The sequence below is a fragment of the Ostrea edulis genome, chromosome 9 (genome assembly GCF_947568905.1).
Source record: "Ostrea edulis chromosome 9, xbOstEdul1.1, whole genome shotgun sequence".
In the NCBI taxonomy this organism is placed as follows: domain Eukaryota; kingdom Metazoa; phylum Mollusca; class Bivalvia; order Ostreida; family Ostreidae; genus Ostrea; species Ostrea edulis.
This window is the reverse complement of record NC_079172.1, coordinates 26,718,042-26,739,309: the sequence shown is the minus strand read 5'-3', so window position 1 is coordinate 26,739,309 and position 21,268 is coordinate 26,718,042. Positions and strand designations below refer to the sequence as shown.

The 21,268-nt window shown below is 33.5% G+C and overlaps 1 protein-coding gene across 2 annotated transcripts in view; it reads left to right on the top strand.

Annotated features, from left to right (window-relative positions):
- Positions 1-714: 714 nt before the first annotated feature.
- LOC125659132 (peroxisomal ATPase PEX1-like) overlaps positions 715-21,268 on the top strand; it is a 33,423-nt gene continuing 12,869 nt past the window's right edge. Inside the window, exons 1-16 of one of the 2 annotated variants that reach the window (XM_048890683.2) lie at positions 715-869; positions 2,964-3,095; positions 3,258-3,341; positions 4,042-4,156; positions 4,410-5,371; positions 5,637-5,760; positions 7,053-7,278; positions 7,570-7,805; positions 9,280-9,450; positions 11,718-11,872; positions 12,981-13,152; positions 17,607-17,812; positions 19,672-19,806; positions 20,056-20,120; positions 20,211-20,270; positions 20,382-20,464. In XM_048890683.2, coding sequence (XP_048746640.2) covers positions 771-869; positions 2,964-3,095; positions 3,258-3,341; positions 4,042-4,156; positions 4,410-5,371; positions 5,637-5,760; positions 7,053-7,278; positions 7,570-7,805; positions 9,280-9,450; positions 11,718-11,872; positions 12,981-13,152; positions 17,607-17,812; positions 19,672-19,806; positions 20,056-20,120; positions 20,211-20,270; positions 20,382-20,464 — 3,025 coding nt within the window. In that variant the 5' untranslated portion in view covers positions 715-770. Of the gene's footprint in view, positions 870-2,963; positions 3,096-3,257; positions 3,342-4,041; positions 4,157-4,409; positions 5,372-5,636; positions 5,761-7,052; positions 7,279-7,569; positions 7,806-9,279; positions 9,451-11,717; positions 11,873-12,980; positions 13,153-17,603; positions 17,813-19,671; positions 19,807-20,055; positions 20,121-20,210; positions 20,271-20,381; positions 20,465-21,268 lie in introns of both variants that reach the window. The other variant, XM_056149986.1, reaches the window with a different exon arrangement.

Here is a 21,268-nt window from a genome sequence, read left to right as displayed (position 1 = left end):
CCTTGTTACAGATACGGCAAATTCTATCACGTTTTGGAGTGCACCACACCATCGAGACTGGGAGACGATGATTTGCAGTTCCGAAGCTAATAAGTATTGTTAAAGTCTTTTTTTTTTTTTTTTTAAGGTAGAACACTTAAATATTTTTTTCAAATCCAAATTTACTTTTGAAAATGCCGTATATCTGACCCATAGACGACTCGTTGATATTACTTTGCCATTTCTGAATAAACTGATCTCTAAGAAGTTGTTCAACAATAGATTTTAATCAACTGATATTTACAAAGGCTTGTTGATTCTATACTTTGGAATACTTAATTACACAGAGCAAAAATATTTTTAACACACGTGCAGCCAAGAATTCGCATAAAGTTCTTTTACAAAATTTATCATTTATAAATGCTTATAAAACCTTACTCTTCGGACTTAAAAGTGATTTTGCCCAGTGAGATATCATTATCATAATTGTTACATATAAAAGTGAAACGACCTGTTTCTCCATAGATCATATAACTTGGAGTACTACTTTTAAATTAAAAATGTATTTAAATATTTTTTACTGTAGTGGATATTTTTTTTTACCTTTCCTATATACATCATGTAGAACAGTTGCTATCAAAGTAGTTTCTACAGTTTACTTGGATTTTAGGTTGCAAGTTATATGACTTACTTCTTCGGGTGATCAATCTAAATCTTAATTATATCGGGCTCGATATTCCTTAGTGACTGAACAGGATGTTGACAAATGAGAGGCAGAAAGCAGAACGAATATGAGTTTTGACATTGTTCCAGTTCATTTTGGAAATGACAAGAATTGTTTTGTATCCCTTCCATCTCAAATCATTAAGAAAGTTGCCAATAAATCAGAGGTATTTTATTTTATTCGTTATAAGTGAATCACCCTGTTTGAGAACAGGGTGTGATCATTTGCAGGAGGTCCTATGAAAATACATGTATAGTATATATATACATGAACGCCCTAAAATCAAACATTCAGTTTAAGTTCAGAAAAAAGTTTACTCCCAAAAATAAAGAAGGCAAATCATGTTTTAGCCTGGGTCTAATGTGAATTTGTTTGTTTATCAATCTGTACAATACAGTACAATGTATGTCTGACCGCGTGACCGTGTTTGAGGGCGAAGCAAAAAGTATTGGTATTAGTATTTATATCCACAACTCTGGATAAAAAAATTCCCAATGTCTCATGACTTGTACGGACAGCTGTCAAAGCACCTTAACCATCTCATAGCACGAGTTTATACATTTGATCTGCCTATTCATTGAATGCGGGGAATATAAAGCAATTGATATATAGAGTGCATTGTGATGTTGTATTTAGAGTCAGTATTTAACATAAACGTAGCAGACCTGGCCTCAGGATCATGAAACATTTTAATCTTAAGTCAATCATTCCAAAATAAACTTATTATTCGATATTGTTTCATCAAATTTCTAGTGTCTGCAAATTAAGAGTTTCAGTTCAAAAGTAATGAACATCATCCAGGTGTTTCATCATCCTAGGGCCCAGTACAATGGATTGATTGTTTTTCGTCCCATCATGAATTTTTCACTCATATAATATTGAGACGTCACCAGCTGTTGGTAAAGTACCACACATTTAGACCTATGCTGAGCGCTTAGAGCCATAGCAGTGAGGGTTCTTTATCATGTCGCCTGCTGCGACACAGGACCTCTATTCTAAAGGTCATAAACCCATAAGACCCGTGATTCTTACTTCTAAATGCCGAGTGTTTGGCAAAGGAGCAATCACTACCTATTTTAACATCTTAATAGGTTTGATCCGATAATAGCATGAGCAAGGCTTGAATTCACGATGTCCCACTTATGAAGCGAACACTCTACCACTGAGCTACCACAACTGGTTGGTACTCGAGGAGTGATTATATGGTTGAGAAATTATAGTTTACATGCTTTTACAAATTTTATGTATCATTTCGAAATGACGGAACTTGGATAGATGAGATTCAAAATGGCAAAATACATGTCTTTGCGCTTGCAACAAATAGCACAATCATAATATAATAAAGAAAAGTGAAAGTTAAATACTATTTGTCAGTACATGTTTGGTTTGGATAGCTAGTGCTTAACACTTTTCAAATTGAAATGCAAACACACTTTCCTCCTTCCCAGCTAGGGACTTGATCCATTAATTAGAATACAATGAAATAGACCCAATATACAGTGATCCCCCTTTATAACGCCAACATTTGTACCTCGGCAATTTTGGCATTATAACGGGGGTGGCATTATATCGGGGGAGGGGAGGGGGTGTACAGCTGTCATAAGAAATCAAACAAATTTTATCTACACATCAATGTGCTATTAGATTTCGGTGTGTCCACCATACTCAGATTTCAAAAACAATACTGCATATTTGAACTCAGATGATTATCGGTTACATAACTTATTATCTGCTCCAAACTTTGATACCTGAGGGACTAACGGCGGATAAATGGTTAAGCCTTCTCACTGAAAATTTCCTGCCGTTGATTGGCGATAATTAGTGGGAGTGATTATAATGGTAATTGACCAATTCGTAACTGTAAATAGGTTGGCGGATGGCGGTATGCGGGGGATGGTGTTATAACGGGGTTTTACATAGCGAGGAAAATGGGACTTTGAACTTTTTTGGCGGTATGTGGGGGTGGCATTATAACGGGGGACAATATAGCGGGGGATCACTGTAATTATATATTAAATTCATGTGGGGATATTTTAGTTGCACTGTTTTCAGTGCAATTTTGAATAATTCTCACCTAGAAGTATGAGGTTAATAATGGAAAATGATTTGTATATTTTTTATTGATGTTATATATTTGATTTCTTGATTTGTAAGTTAAAATCAAAAAAATGTTCTGAAAGTGTACAATAGTAAAGTAAGTATTCCATTCAAATATCTTTGTTCAACAGGTGATACTTTCACAGATGTATTTTTATTTCAGTTGCTGGTCTTCGAAGTTCAGACATATGAAGGCCTCTCTGTGTATGTTTCTGTTAGAGACACCAATTCTTTGAATCACTTAGGCATCAATGGCTTATTTGCTGAGAAGCTCAAGCTTAAAGACAAACAACAGGTTTCAATTATGAAATTATATAATTTGTCTTCAGGCAGTCTGGAATATCACATTGACAAAATTGCAAATCTGGAAACAAAGTACACGAAGGGTATGCTATACTACATGTGTTAGAATATGCATTCATAATTCCAGACTGATAGTGATTAATGTTTTCTTCAGGTAATTGTGAGGGTCAGAAGAAATGTTCAGATGTGTAACCAGGTGTCCATTGAGCCGCAGTCTTGTGACGACTGGGAAATACTGGTAGGTCACAGGGAAATGACTGTGATGTTCCTGCTGTAATCTATATCAGGGAGATGTCATAAATTGTCAGGTCTAGATAAGGTTATTGACTTGGGTACAAGCACAGTTCAAAGTAGATTTTATCTCTCTGACAATATAACCCTACTAAGTTCTGACAGCTTGTGATTTCTTCCTTTTAATGTAGCAAGACTTCTACATTTTTTCCCCGAATATTAGCAGTAGGGGCATTTATACACACAATTGTAAAAATGGTGAATAGGCTTTTGTCTTATCCATATGATGATTTCACATTAATCCATTGAAAAGGCAATATACATGTAAATGTACATTTACTTTGTGATACAGTACAGTATTGATAAAAACATCACACGACATGTTGAAATAAACATATATATGGAGATTTGATGAGGAAACTATTCAAATTTTTGAAATTTTTAATACAGGGAACAATTTGGAATTATAAGAATCAAACATTCTTTATGAAGAATTTATTGATGTGTAAACTCTGAAAATTTTATTCACAAACTTAAAACCTCTATGCACTTTTAATCAGTGTGTGAGTAAAATGTCCAGAATTTATTCATCAATAAATTTTTCAAAAAGAATGTTTAATCCTATAGTAAACATAATTGATATTATATCAAACACGATTAAAATCATATTAAACATGATTAATATTATAGTCCTGTTTCTTCCTCAGGAAAAGCATGCCAGCTATGTTGAGTCCCACCTCCTGGACCAGGTGAGGGTTATCTGGTCCGGCCTAGTCTTACCTGTGTGGGTGGAAAGAAGCATCTGTGTCTACCTGAAAGTCAGTAAGTTTGGTTTAGGAGCCATTGATTTAGATTGCCATGTACATGAATATATAGGAAAACATTATAAAATTGACACATTTATTAATACCTTTGTTACTGCATGTATATACAATGCTTGTATGTACATGTTTAATCACTTCATGCAGTTATATGTAATTTTTAAGAATTGAATTTTCACTGTATAATATGCAATGATAGCATATTGCTGGATATGATTCAAACATCACGACAGTCAACTCATATTATCTTGTAGCAGTGACAAACCCAGCGGAGGACTGTGTATTACTAGTCCCTGACACGGAAGTTGTTGTATCGCCTAAAGTTCGAGGGACTGCTGTCAAAGACTCTAAACCAAAAAAACCAAATTCTTTGCCAGCAAGAGAGCTGGAGGAGTTCAAACCTAGGTTCTCGGGTGAGGACAGTTCAGACTCCAATAGTTCTCTGTACTCTTCTGGTCACAGAGTTTCTCCATCAAAATGGAGCTGGAAGGAATGGGTGCCATGGCTACTGGGTGTGCAGAACACCTCCAACAAGATCCAGGATCCTGACATAAGAGACTTTGAAAAAATTCGCAAAAAGTCAGTTGATTACAAGGGGAGTGACACGATCCCTGAAGGACTAAATTTCACATTTAGGGTTCAGCCTTGTAGGGCAAGAAATGTGACCAGAAAAGGGAAGATTGAGGACCCCACAAGTCCTTCTCCCAGTATGGATCACTGTAATGAGTGTAATTTCTTGCAACAGCCAGCAGTTGTGTTTGTAAATGCAGAAGACATCATTGAACAGACTGGAAATATGAACTTACATATACCTGGGATGTTTTTGGCTAGACTTTCAAAACTACTTTCACCAAAAATACAAATGACAGAAATGGAAAAAGAATTGAATGCAGAGAAATCCAAAGGAATTCAGAAAACAGTCCCATCCCCAAAGTCAGAGACTACTGGAGCTCCAGCTAAAGAGAAGGATCACTTGACACAGTGTATTGTCCGAGTAGTTGTACTAGACAGAAAGAAAACCAACACAAATGAAAGCTGTGAAGAAATGCTACAAAAAGTGACCCAAGAACAGCCATTATTGTGCCATCATGTGATTGTATCCGACACTTTACGCAGACTGATGAAGTTGGATGCCACCAGTTGTGTTTGGTTGCAGACGATATCCGCATTTCCTGTTATGCCAACCTCCTATCAAGTTCATCCAATGGGAAGTCTAGTATGTGTCAATTTCATCCAATGGGAAGTCTAGTATGTGTCAATTTCATCAAATGGGAAGTCTAGTATGTGTCAATTAAAAATTGGGAGAGTTTTTTTGTGAATGTAAAAATGTTGTATATCTACTGACAGTAATCCAAACAGGTTTTGCATTTAATGCTTTTGAAATACGAAGGAGAAGACTGGAACATGCATACATTACATTTAGTGTAGGAGGACCACATATAGAAAGTAATATGATTTATGTATGTTCATAAATTTTTCAGCCACATGGTTTCACAAGTCAAATGGTGGAGATGGCTTTCAGAAAGTGGATAACAGTGGCCACAACTGTCAAACTTCCTTTGGTTGTTTTCAGTGGAATCATCATCAAGTTTCCTCTCTTCAAAGGTAAAACATGTACAAGCAGTTATTTTGTGTTTTCATTTTAGTTCTGTGGAATAAATTTCTTAGTCCTAAAGACCTCTCTCTTTCTGGTCCCTTGCTCCATTTGTTCTTCAAAGTATTTTTGTGACTTTATCTGACTGTTTAATCTATACATTTTTTTTTAATACCAACAATGGTTTTGAAGTAAAATTTGTAAAGTTTTGATATATAGATATAAATCTTGTTCACGAAGTCACTCCATATTCTCAGAAAGGAAATGTAATAATTGACATCAACATCTAGTTTGTGATTAATGATATCAACATCTAGTGTGTGATTAATGATATCAACATCTAGTGTGTGATTAATGATATAAATATCAAGTGTGTGATTAACGATATCAACATCTAGTATGTGATTAACGATATCAACATCTAGAATGTGATTCATGATATCGACATCTAGTATGTGATTAATAATATCAACATCTAGTGTGTGATTAATGATATCAACATCTAGTGTGTGATTAATGATATCAACATCTAGTATGTGATTAATGATATCAACATCTAGTATGTGATTAATGATATCAACATCTGGTTTGTGAATTATATCAACATCTAGTATGTGATTAACAATATCAACATCTAGTATGTGATTAATGATATCAACATCTAGTATGTGATTAATGATATCAACATCTGGTTTGTGAATTATATCAACATCTAGTATGTGATTAATGATATCAACATCTAGTGTGTGATTAATGATATCAACATCTAGTATGTGATTAATGATATCAACATCTAGTGTGTGATTAATGATATCAACATCTAGGGTGTGATTAATGATATCAACATCTAGTATGTGATTAATGATATCAACATCTAGTATGTGATTAATGATATCAACATCTGGTTTGTGAATTATATCAACATCTAGTATGTGATTAATGATATCAACATCTAGTGTGTGATTAATGATATCAACATCTAGTGTGAGATTAATGATATCAACATCTAGTATGTGATTAATGATATCAACATCTGGTTTGTGAATTATATCAACATCTAGTATGTGATTAACGATATCAACATCTAGAATGTGATTAATGATATCAACATGTGATTAATGATATTGACATCTAGTATGTGATCAATGATATCAACATCAGATATATTCATGTGATGGATCACAAAGGGAGATGGGGTGTGTTTTGCTTAAGCTTTAGGGACATACTTATAGCTGTCCACAAACACATGTGATTACATATACAGTTATATTGTTAAAATATAATGCGTTTTTTTTTTTTGCAGATACAGATATGGAGTTCCAATTTGTCTTCCCAGATGGAACTTTCCAAGTTCAAGACAATCCTCCATACTCTATTGTACACCAGGGCAACATGAATGATATTCCGTTAACTTTGAACCGACAGGACAGTCACAATCCACCAAAATGGCCAGTCCTTCCAATGCTGCAGTATACAAATATTGATACCATAGATACTATGCTTCCCAAGATTCAACTCACTGATTTAGGGTATGGTCTTTTAAAACTTGTCCGAAAATCAACTTAAAAGTTTAATGTGGAAGTTAGTGTCTTTGTGTCTTTGTAAGCAACTAAGCCAGTGTGGCTACAGGGATGCTCAAAAATTATATGTACAGGGTATGTTAAAAATTGCTTCTTCTTAATTGAAGTACCAGTACCATGTGGGTTATGATTATGTCAAGACTGTTCTGCATTGTATTCATCTCTGTTCTGTATGAGAGATCCATTTTTGATTTCCCACCTGTAGATACATATACATCATCTAGTGGATCTCTGTTTTAGAGGTGTGAAGGAATATGTATCCAAAGCTTTAGCTCACTTAGAGATCTGCCTTGGAATCAAACCTTTGGCTGAGAGTATGTTCAGGGTGACCACCCCAGGGCTATATAATGGAATGCTCCTCATCACCGGAAGTCGAGGTAGTGGAAAGAGCTCACTGGCGAAAGCATTGTGCAGAAAAATGGCTGAGAAGGAAAACCTGGCTCGAATCTTTCACGTCGAATGTAAACCACTCAGAGGTGTGCAGTACTTGAAGTCACTTTTTCATTTTTGAGAATTTTGATGTCCGTAGATGAATTGGTGAGATTTATCTGAGGTGATAGAAAAAGTTCTCATGAAGAATTTTGTAATACATGTACATGTATGTACCATATATTTTCAAAATTTCTCATTACTGTTTTAAAGAACAAAAATTGGCTTAGGGGGTTGGGGGGGATTTGAAATGTGACAAAATCATTTTTTGATGGGTCTAGACAAAAATAATGCAGGGCAAATAGTTCCCTACATACAGTAAACAGTGATGAACGAATTCAAAGTTTGATAGGGATGAAGCTAATATTGCAGAAATTAAGTGTTGTAAATCATGAGTGATTTACAGGACGTGAATATTCATCTGATGTAGGTTTTGACTACAATTATTTTTAAGATATACACGTATACTCCGTTATATACATGTATTATTTCACATTTTAAGGGAAAGTAAAATATTGTTTTTGAATGATTTAAATCAAAATAAGTGTTTATTATTAAATAATGATGAAAGTGAAGTAGATCAATTCATATGACTGGTAAATGATTAAAAGCTGACCTTTTTGCACATAATACTTTTTTGTTGTTCGTAAAAATAAGAAAAATCCAATTTTTTTAAAATGTGTGCAGTAAATGATTTATTTTATTTTATATTTTCATAAAGAGAAACTGTATGTAATTTTTTACCAAGAGATATGTATGAAAAATATAATTTCTTTTAAAGATATTTTTAATAAAACATGCTCTTCCCATAAACTTCAATGTAAAATTGTAGGTGAAATGAATCAAGCAGTAATCAAAATTTTGAAAATTCCTATGGTGAATTATTTTATTTCATGAACCTTTCAAAATGATACCATGATTACAAAAATCCCACCATAAAAATCCCACCATAAAAATCCCACCATCCATTTACTAGATATGGAAAATGGTTGTTATACATTAAATGCCTTTATGTATACAACATCTATAGTATTTAAGTTTGTGTACAATATCTACAATATTTAAGTTTGTGTACAATATCTATAGTATTTAAGTTTGTGTACAATATCTACAATATTTAAGTTTGTGTACAATATCTACAGTATTTAAGTTTGTGTACAATATCTACAATATTTAAGTTTGTGTACAATATCTACAGTATTTAAGTTTGTGTACAATATCTACAGTATTTAAGTTTGTGTACAATATCTACAGTATTTAAGTTTGTGTACAACATCTATAGTATTTAAGTTAAGTTTGTGTACAATATCTACAGTATTTAAGTTTGTGTACACAATATCTACAGTATTTTAAGTTTGTGTACAATATCTATAGTATTTAAGTTTGTTTTACAATATCTATAGTACCAGTAATTTCAAGTTTTCTCAATTAAAATTTTTTTTCTTACAGTATTATTTTGATACTGGTACATGCTGTTTTAGGTTATCAAACATACTTGAATTACATTTTCATTTCTCTTAGGAAAACGCCCAGACAGCATACTGAAGTATTTAGAAGAGGTGTTTGATGAGGCGATTTGGAGGCATCCGTCTATAATTCTATTGGATGATTTAGATCATGTGGTTCCAGCTCCTACTGGTCCAGAAGCAGAACTTAGTGGGGAGGCCATTTATGGGGCTAGAATTGGTGAAGGTATGACACCTACTACATGTACCTCCAAATGGATTTGTTTGTTTTGTAACCATGGTGTGCAGTAATACATGTGAATGCTGAATCAATGTACAGATTATTTGTTGATTAATTTTATTGCTATTCATAGGTTTTAGAGAGAAAGTTTGTGAATATCATACTTTAGTTATTTAAATTTTCATTTATAGATAATTGATTATCATCAATATAAAGATCCATGTGGACTTTCGTAGATGTCCCCCATTAAGATGCCATACTCCTATCAGCTTTTATCATATGTGTCAATACTCCTAAACCTTTTGAATTGTGTACAATTCACCAGCTTTTAAACTTTTTGATAATTTTTTTTATATGTTCCCACTATTAATTGATCCCGTTATTCTGATTATAGATTAAGAAAGCATTGATGCTTGATAATTTTTTTTATTTTGAATATTGGGCTTGGACAATATAGATATTTACTACATGTATTAAACTATCCATATATGGTCACAGCTTATGAAGTTTATATTGCAAGTGTTCTCCCATGAATTAATTAAACCACTGGACTTGCAAATTCTGTAATCTATTAAAAATGTTGAACCTCATCCTTACAGTTCTGTAAAAAATTCAAGAAATCTTGACCTATCATTAAATTGTAAATTAACAGGATTGAATTATTCCATTTGTGAACTGCCTTTTTTTTTCAGATGAAAATGCAGGGCCTTTTTCAGTACCTTTACATATTTGTTTTGAGGTTTAAACATGATTGGAAGAGTTATTGCCCTTGGAATAAGCGATCTGCTCTTGAATGTTAGAATATTTTAAAACTACGTGTATAAAATGTTCCTTTGCCTTTTTAGAAAAAATGATGGAGTATGTGAAATAAATATGCAATGTATGAATAGGTTAAGAATTTGAACAGTTGTTGCAGTTCGATCTCTTCAAAATATTCAAAAATTCATCTTTGATCTACTAAACATATACAAGTCACTGGAATTAATTTTTTAAAAATCATTTTATGAATTATGAATCATCAAAATTTTATCACAAAACAAAAAAAATCTTTAAAAATCTTATGAAGATACCAGTATATCATTATTTGAATACATCATGGCTTCCAATTTGCAATATGACATAATCTTTATCACAACATTGTATGTTATGCACTCCACTCAAGAACGGAACGAAATAAGTTGCATCAATTAAAGAACAAGATTTATTTAGGGTCTTAAAACTAGCTGTTATTTGACTGGATATTTTTTTTTTAAAAATGAAAGCTTTTGGCATAAAAATATTACAAAAATGCATTGTGATGTTAAGATCTATGACACAATATTCATAACATACATTTTGATGTCAAAAGTAGGTCATTTTAGCTAAAGTAGGTCATTTTAGCTAAATTCGGTCACGTTTTCTGTAACATAGCTAAAAGTGTGAACTATTTTCGAAATTTGATAAAGAACACAACCCTCAGTTTGATATTTATGCCCCCCCCCCCCTTTCAAAGAAGAGGGGCATATTGCTTTGAACCTGTTGGTTGGTCGGTATGTTGGTTGGTCGGTATGTCAATCGGTCGTTATGTCTGTCAGTAGACCATATGTTGTCTGCTCAATATCTTGAGAACCACTCACTTGATATTAATTTTATTTCATATGTGGGTTGGCTATAATTTATGACTCCTATTAATTTTGAGGTCACATAGTCGAAGGTCAAGGGTCAATCCATTCTGGACATAGGAAGATATTGTTCGCTCAATATCTTGAATTGTTTTGGCACTATCATACATGTTATAACCTTTTTCAATTTCGCACCACAGGGGCATAGGTCATGCTTTTGATATTTTGTTTCTCAATAGATTTAGTATGGATAGTAATGCATCCTTTTTGGATAGGGTACTGTGCTCATATTTAGATACTTTGTAACAAATGTCAAAATATGACATTTTCCCACAGAACTCATTAACAGTATGGGTTGGAATACTCTGTATGTTCTTCCACATCTTCGCAAGCCAAGTGTCTGATTTGCTTAGTCTCATCTCGAGGGCATGTGAATCGGACACTTTTAGTCTCATTTCGAGGGTAAGTGAATCGGACACTTGGCTTGCGAAGATAATTCTTCCATCTTTTAGCTCCATTGAAGAGATGTAATATAGTTAAATTAAGTTTGAAATCTCTTCTTTCTATTCATAATTGAGATTATGCCTGAAATGGAAAATAACAAGGCCATTTATGCATAAAGCGAACTTATTTCTTTTCAAAATTTTCATTCATTGTATATTTACTTCTTAGTTATTAGAGACATACTTAGAAAAGAAATTTCCAATGGCAGTGGTATTGCTGTCATAGCAACCAGTCAGTCACGGACGTCCATTCACCCATTACTGATCACATCCAGAGGGACTCACTTTCTACAAGAACTGATACGAATTGACCCACCAAACAAGGTATTTAATAGAGTACTCTTTCTAAAATGTACAAAATTTGCTTCCACATGTATAATGTTAATTAAACAATGTTATTATTCATTGTGCATGCATGTACTTTTAGACGATATTGTATTGAAGGAACATACATGTATGGTCATGTTATGTGTGTTCATCTCCTACTTCTACTGTCAATTGTCAGTGATTTTTTAAAACCCATTTTAGCTCTGAATATCAGCCCTTTTCCCTCCTAAAAATTACAATTTCCCCCCCAATTTAACTTGCACTTTTCCCAATAATAAAAACTGGTGAAAAACGTATTTGTTAAAAAATAAGTTCAATGTGAATAGTTTATGTACGACATGAGAAAGACACATCAATTTTAGATGATTTAGAAAGAATAGTAGAAAATTTTAACAGCTTAAAGAAAAGAAAGTTAAATAAAAGAAGAATGACATCAATTTGTGTTTGAATTCTTGTTTGATATGATATATTTAGCATGTTTACAATAATGTTTAGGTTTTTCCAATTTGATCAAAATATTGACAATTTTTCCCAATTCGAAAGCCACAGGACTCTTTTGAAAAATGTTTTAAATTATCACTGATTAGATTCAGGAGTATATAAGTATGTAAACCTCACACTCATTATACATGTATGTTTTCAATAAATCAGAAATACAAGGTTTCTACAAAGACAACCAGTTTACTCCACTATCAAACTACAAGAGTCCTATTTACCGTGTTGCTTTTTTTCCCGCGGGGTGACAAATTTGACTTATTTTAGAAGTTGGATAGCTTTCTGCTAAAATTTCATTCACCAAATATGCACCTAATTGTGATTTCAGTATTTACAAGAAAGATAACTTTTTTTTTCTGCCAAAATTTATTCCGTTAAAATTTTTAAGCATACCTTTGAGCCATCAAATCGCCAAATTTTAGACCCACAGAAAAAAATCCATGCTATATAGTATCTTTTCTCAGATTTATTTTTCTGAAAACAAAATGTGAAAAATACTGAAGTTCAACTTTGTGAGTGAATTGTTGAAAACTTGCAAATGTTTGTTGTCACAGATGTACCTGTCAGCTTTAAACATGCAGTGTTTCACACCTTTTCTCTTTCTCTTCAGAGAAAAAGACAGGAAATCTTTACAGCAATTATCAGGAATAGACACATGGTGTCACATCAGACTTTGGAACAGTTGGATCTGAATGTGATCCTGGGGAGAACGGAGGGCTATGTAGCCCAGGACCTGGAGAATCTTGTCAGTCGAGCTATCCATGCTCACACAATCATGCAAGGTAGAGATGCACTCACAATTTACTCTTTTTTCAAAGTAACCAAGTACAACATTTTTTTAAGTAACCAATTACAAATATTTTAAGTAAACAAGTGCAAAAATTTAGGCTAGAATTTCATATTCTTCCAGTCATATTGAATTAAAGGTTGTTCAAAGACAGAAATATGCAATTTGTTCACTATACAAACCTTATTTACTTTGCTGCCATACAGGGCATCAGTGTTTTATCTTACATTTATAAACCAAGATGCTGTGACCAAAACAAACTTGGGTCATAAAGCATCACAACTTTTCAACATAGGATTATATTATTATCAAAATATGCATGACATAATGGTTAATCTGACAATATTGAATTGACAATTGTGTACTTGAGCACTTCCACTTCCATATGAACTATTGCCCATTGGATCATTTGAAGATTGATTCCTCTCAATTTCATTGGATACATTATAATATGTGATATTTTGTATGCAACAATTATGGAATGTATACATTCTTTTGACACAGAAAAGTGGGTGTCATAGTGTTTGTTTTTGTGTCTGGCTGAGAATGTCTGACCAACAGGTGTACTTGTATTTAACCTCTTGATCCCTGTGATATATTACCTGAGATAATCATAGTTTCCAACAATCCCACATCCTTATATCCATGTATGTGCTGAAAATCCATTGAAGCCACTGACCAATTTTTTTTCTCAGATTAAAAACAATTTTAGGGTCACAAATTTATATGTACTGTTACATGTAATAATGATTACTGGAATGAAAATAGCCATAGCTATATTAACCATGCTGCATGAAACAGCCAAGGATATTCTACTCTTATTCATGATGTCTTCCCTTTTCTAGGGGGAGGGGGAGACATATTGTTTTTGTACTTTTTGTCTGTTCGTCCATCTGTCTGTTACAAAATGCCTTGTGAATGCTTCTTCTCCTGTATGGCTTATTGGATAGACTTGAAACTTTGTACAGTGTTTTATTGTCATTTGTAGATGTGCATATTGTCAGAATGTAAGGATCCAATTATTTTTTTATATGTTATAGTTGATCTGAGAGGGGTGGAGGATGTAAAATATCTTGTTTACACTTTTCCTCCTATATGGCTTATCTGTTAGACTTGAAACTTTGTACAATGCTTCATTACCATTTGTAGATGTGCATTTTGTCCGGACAGGAGGATCCAATAATTTTCCTAAAAGCTATAATAGATCTAAGAGGGGTGGAGGGTGTAAAATAGCTTGTGAACACTTTTTTTATAGCACTTATTGGATGAGCTTGAAACTTTGTACAATGTTTCATTCTCATTTGTAGATGTGTATATTGTTGAGATCTGAGGATCCAATTATTTTTCTGAAAGCTAAGAGGGGTGGAGGGTATAAAATTAGCTTGTGAACCCTTCTTCTACATGGCTTATCCAATAGACTTCAAACTTTGTACAATGCTTCATTGCCATTTTCAGATATGCATATTGTTAGGACAGGAAGATCGAATTGTTATCCTTAAAGTTATAGTGGATCTAAGAGGGGTGGAGGGTGTAAAATAGCTTGTGAACACTTCTCCTTTATGGCTTAATATCAGAAAGCCTAGAAATTTTGCACAATTCTTCATTTATATCATTTAATTATGTTCACATTGTTCTGACCCAGGGATCTAATATATTTTCATACAATTTACAGTAGGTCAAAGAGGATTGTTTTATAGTGGGGTTTTTTTCATGTACAAGGGTATGGTCACCTTCCTACTGGTACTTCAGCATAACAGTCATTATTTTTGTATCATATACAACAATAACACTGGTCACATCGATGATGTTGAATCTTTTCTCCATCTTTTTTCTCAATGCACAAAGTGCAATTCATGTCTATGTTCCTGCATGCTCATGCTTTCTCCTCCATACCATTGCAGTGCATTAAGGGGAGGCGGTGTAATGTGGCAATTTGGGGAGCTTGGGAGACATTTGTTTTTAACATAGACAAATTATATTTTCTGATAGATGCCTCATGAGCTTCAGATGTGGGAGTTGTCTAGTTTTCACTCAGTACATCTGTCCATATTTTTTGTGATTGCAGATTCCTTTACATACTTTACACATGTGCAGATGTATACAGCAAGTATACATGACTTTCTGTGAAGGGCTGTTTTTGAGTTACAAATATGACTTTAATAATAAAATTGTTCATAATTGTGGTGCACTGCATTGTCAGCACTATAAATATATTTCTCTAAAAAGCTACCAACAATAGTACATGTAATATAATGATTTTGTAATATTCTTGAGCAACATTCTTGTGTGTAGACTTAATATTGTATGTAAAATTTAATTGAATGTTGATGTGCAATGGATGTTGTAAACAAATGATTATGTAATTAACAGTGATACCGTGTAAGGTAAAAAAAAAAAAAAAAAAAAAAGGCTTATAAGCACAAAAACAACAAAAAGAGGTCAAAGCACACTGTCAACTTATGTCAATGTTTTGTGGACATTTTTTTGTGAGTAGAAGAAGTCGACAGTAACAGACCTCAGATATGATAGGGAGTATTGGCATATTATATACCATATGTCAAAGTAACTTCTCTTTGTAGTGGTGCAGAAATTTGCATGTTGTCTTGAATTATTCCACAGTTTTACAAGTTATTGGGAATGTCTTAGATTACAACTTTTCCAATGATATTGAAGGAAACACTTTGAAATTTGTTGTATTCAAATTTTCTTGTTCTTAATTGAATCTATGCACCAAATTGTAAATCTCCATCTGAGATGTAGAGAAAGAGTTGTGGGTGCTTTAGGGGAGTTAGCTAGGCTCTACTGACATGCTGAGCTAATTTTAGTTCTGTACTTACTACAAAAGTGTTGTTATTGCAAGGAATGCTAGACAAACAGAAGCATCTCTCCATCAAATAATGTATCTGTGTCACATCTGCTTGTACTGTGTGTAGACAGAAACTGGGTGATTTTTTTATCATTTGATCTTTTGAACACATGTGTTGAATTGGAATCTTACTTTGATTTATAAGAAAATGAAAAATAAATGATTATATAATATTGTTTTTAAAAAATACTCTCATGAAACACAATTTAACCATTACTCTGGCAAAATCTACTAAAAATTGCCAATTTTTAAAAGTCCTTTTCTTTACAACTGCACATGTGTAAAAAAAAAAAAAAAAAAAAAAATTAAGCTAAACCACATGTTTATACATAGTAATATTGAGCAGCTAGGAAGGCCTGCGCTAAAATTGTTAATTTTGTGATCCCAAAGGTAGAGATTCTGACTCCAGGGCTGGGCCAAACGTGGTATATATATTTATGTGTAAAACATTTAAATAACATCTTTTTTAATGCTGTTAATTCTAAATTGAAACTAAATGAATATTTAGAATGAGCAGATTAGCCCTTTACCAAAATTGTAAATTTCATGATCCAAGGATTAGGGGTTTTGGTATCAGGATGGGGCCAAAATGGTCAGTGATTAAATGTGTTACATTGTAACAATTGAACATTTTTAATTTCTTGATAACTAACATTCTGGAATAGTTCTTATCAGATTTGGTATGAGGCATCTTTTAGATTTAAGAGAGACATAAATGGTAAATTTAGGACTCCTCCACCCTTGGGCCTTATAGGGGTGAGACAAAAATTGACCAGTGTTCTAAAATTATCTCTACAACCATACATGTGTAAGAAAAACTAAATGCATATAGTGACGTAGAGCAGGAAAGTCTCTACCAAGATTTTAAATTTCATGATCTCCGGGGTAGAGGTTCTGACTCCAGGGTGGGGCCCAAACTTGATATATATAGTGTATATGTGTAAAATATTTTAAAGATATCTTTTTTTAAGGCTATTGATACTAAATTGAATCTAAATACATTTTAGATATTATGAAGGAGTAGGTAGTCCTTTACCAAAATTGTAAATTTCATGATCCTAGGGGTAAGGGTTTTGGTTCCATGGTGAAGCCAAAATTATGATAGTGATTATTGTCTTTATCATTTGAAAGACTTAATTCTTTAAGTTTGCTGATACAGTATAAAAACTAAATTCATATTTAGGAAAAGCATAAAAGGATGTACCAAATTAGTGAATTTCGAAACCCCATGCAGGGTTTTGTCTCTAAGACGGGTCCACATTAGTCATATTGAAAGCATTGTAAACATATGTAACAGACGCAACTTGCAAATTATGATGTGATAATCTTTGCTGGCGTTTTTTTTCCATCAAGACGTCAAAATACATAAGGTCCCTTTTTGTATGGGACAATCTCATACATGTATTTATATGTGTGTGCACACATGCAAGCAGGTAATCGCGCATCTAAAGATCGGAACATAATATACACATTATGGAAGTCAAAAAATTATTACAAACATAATCACATTAATTAATATGATGTAATTACATGACTACATGTATTTCTATAATTTTCTATAATTATTAACTTTGCTGAAGTAGACAAGAACCCAGACCAGTCAGCAGACAGTCCCCAGCCAGAGATGGTCCTGACCCAGGAAGATTTTGTCGAGGCCATGACAGGGTTCACACCAGCATCTATCAGGAATGTGCCGCTGCACGAGGCGGGGGAGTTGGGATGGGATGATGTTGGAGGGCTTACAGATGTCAAAAAGACACTAAAGGAAACTCTGATGTGGCCCTCCAAGGTTTGTAGGTTACACTGGCCTATTTCAAAGTTTGCAAGATTTACCATAACTTCAATATTTACGTACATATTTTTTATGCCCTGCCACAAAGTGGTCAGGGCATATAGTTTTACCTTGTCTGTCCTTCTGTAACACTTAGTTTTCTGGACTTTTTTTATAGACATCTTGAGATATTGAATTGATATTTTGTATGAGGGTGTATATCTATGAATTACAGATCGAGATTCAGTTTTGTTCTAGTTAGTTGATATTTGATGGAGTTGTGCCCCTTTAACTTAGAAAAATTACTGTTACAACCAGTTTTCCAGACTTTTTTTCTAAATGCCTTGAGATATTGAACTGATTTTTTTGTATGCAGGTGTATATTGATGAGTTACAGATCGAGTTTGAGTTTTGTTCTGGTTTGTTGATTGTTTATGGAGATGTGCCCCTTTAACTTAGAAAAATTACTGTTATGACCAGTTTTCTGGACTTTTTTTCTAAACTTAGCAGCCCTAAAATTCCTGAAAAATCCTTTTAAAAATTTTAGTTTTGCTAAAATTCCTTAAAAATGTTGAAACTAAGGGCATTATAATGCAAAATATAGGCATAAAAATATTCACATTATTATGCTTTTATTTTGTGTTATAATGCCTTTAGTTTATGCTACATGTATAATCCTTTCTCTTACATTAAAATTCCTTAATGGCTTTATTTACATTATTAATCCTTTATTTGCATTATCATGCTTTAAAATCGGCATTATTACTTCTTCCTTTCATGTTGTTATGCCTTTGTTTCACATTAATATGCAATTGTTTTGCATTTTTACGTCTTTGTTTTGTGTTGTTTCATTATAACAAATTTGCTTTAGGAGGTATGCTACACCAGAGAAATTTGATGTAGATGAAAAGTGAAGGATATATGTACAACAATATTTTGAAGTTGAAAATTTTCAAATTTACTTTATTTTGTCGAAAAATACAGTTTTAGTAGAAGGTAATCTGAAAAAAAATTTAAAACCCCTGCTAGACTCGAACCTGCGACCTACAGTTCAGCAGTCGGTATTCTAACCTACTTAGCTACTCGGCTAGGTATTTAACTGGAATAGGAAAAGTCAAATATTGCTGATATCGATTTTTTCATCCATGTTTTTAAAGGAAGTCAGCCATTATGACAATGTAGAGTACGACCTTAATGTTATTATGCCATTCTTTTGCATTATAACACCTACACCTATAGAAATATCTTTATGACTTTTAAGTAATTCTAATAGGCAATAGCAGACATATAATTATTCTGCATATGATTGCAGATTAAGAAGTCTGATTTTAATTAGATTGATAACTCAGGTGTTAGAACACTTTTAAAATTGTCAAGAGTTCAGACAGGGTTCCAGGATTAGATATTAGTTAAAACACTTTTCAAGAGTTCCAACAGGGATCCAATATTTAATAATTAGTTGTTATTATTGTCAAGAGTTCAGACTGGGGTCGGGGTTGGATATTAGAGTTGATTATTGTTGAGAGTTCAGACTGGGGTTTGGGTTGGATATTAGATTTGATTATTGTCACGAGTTCAGACTGGGGTCTTGGTTGGATATTAGATTTAATTATTGTCACGAGTTCAGAGGGGTTGGATATTAGATTTGATTATTGTCGTGAGTTCAGACTGGGGTCGGGGTTGGATATTGGATTTAATTATTGTCACGAGTTCAGACAGTAACCTCATGGGCTTGATTATTACATAGTTTGAACACTTGTCAAGAGTTCAGGCAGTGGCCTTAGTATGGCCTGTTACATGTCTTCCATGTGATAATCCCTGTAATTAACCGTCATTGTTTATACAGGAGGTATATTAACTTGTTTTACTATCCACAGTATCCCATGTTATTCTCCTCCTGCCCTCTGCGACTGCGGTCCGGTTTACTCCTGTATGGAGCCCCAGGGACAGGAAAGACATTATTAGCTGGTGTTGTGGCCAAAGAGTGTGGTCTCAACTTCATCAGTATCAAGGTAAACATAGGCCACATACAGCATTGTATGTACCACATCCCTCCCTACTGAATCGCAAGGGGATTTCATGATTAAAGTAATATTGGTTATTCAAGCAATATATTCATGTATACTGTACAAATTGAAAGCGAATTTTGTTGCATTGTTTAGAATAAAATACCCAATGCATGAAAAAAATCCATTCAGAATAAGGTATACCAAAGAAGAATGTATTACTAAATGAGTCAATGGTTTTTAATCTATTACCAGGGGCCAGAGCTTCTCAGTAAATATATTGGTGCTAGTGAGCAGGCAGTCAGGGACAACTTTGTACGGTAAGACAAGTAAGAGTTATCTTTCATTTCCCTGTGATTATCTTTTTCTTGATGTTTGATAATTTCCAAGAGTTTGTAAATACTTTGTAGAGCTCAAAGTGCCAAGCCATGCATTCTCTTCTTTGACGAATTTGATTCCCTTGCTCCCAGGTAATATACAGATGTGGTATATATTCTTCCTCACTGGTATATATTGAATGTAAAATTTCATGTGTGTTGGTACAGTAGTTTCAAATACTTTTATCTGATAATATACTGTAGGCGTGGCCATGACAACACAGGGGTAACAGATAGGGTTGTGAATCAGCTGTTGACCCAGTTAGATGGGGTGGAGGGCCTAGAGGGTAAGTAAAACACCTGTTCCTCTTCATGGATTCAGATCAGCATCATCAACAATTACGTTTAGCAGAATAAATGAACCTGAACCAGCACTTTACCTGAAAACTTTACTTATTGACCACAGAGCACTTAAGACCAAATAAACATCTTGACATTTTTTTCACCTTTTAAACAAGCACACAGAGGAGTGAATTTAAATTTGTCATTTGGAGTGATTATAAGATGGATATTGACATACGGTCATTAGAATCTGACAGCGGGGAACCAATGATTCTGGTCGACAGGAAATAAGTTTGTAAAGCAGTGGTGAAGTTGAGTGGTAGTGTGTGTCAAAGCATGTCCGGCTATCATTTATACAGATTTATATTTAGATGAAAAATGCCTCCTTTACAAACCTTTGATGTAATTGGATCCACCTGTTCATAGTGTTACATTTTATTGAACATAATTACTTTATTATAAAACTGAATAATGATGGAAATGTGTTAATTGCTGGAACCAAGTCTCCATAAAGGTAGAGGGAAGTTATTTTTTATGCAGATGACTGCTTTTTAGATTGGCACAGTTGATATGAGAAATAGAAATTTATCAACTTGAAGGCAGTGGTGCTGTCGATATATCGATACAAATTGAACAGCATTTCTACAGTAAACACAAACTAATATATAGTACAGATGGCTTTTAATAACACAGTCCCTCATTTATTTGAATTTAGAGAAGACATACTGTAGAGATGTTGTATAATATAGCTCTATACCGCATTGTCAGTTTTTTTGTTTACTGGTAATGTGCTCTTTAAAGAATAGCAG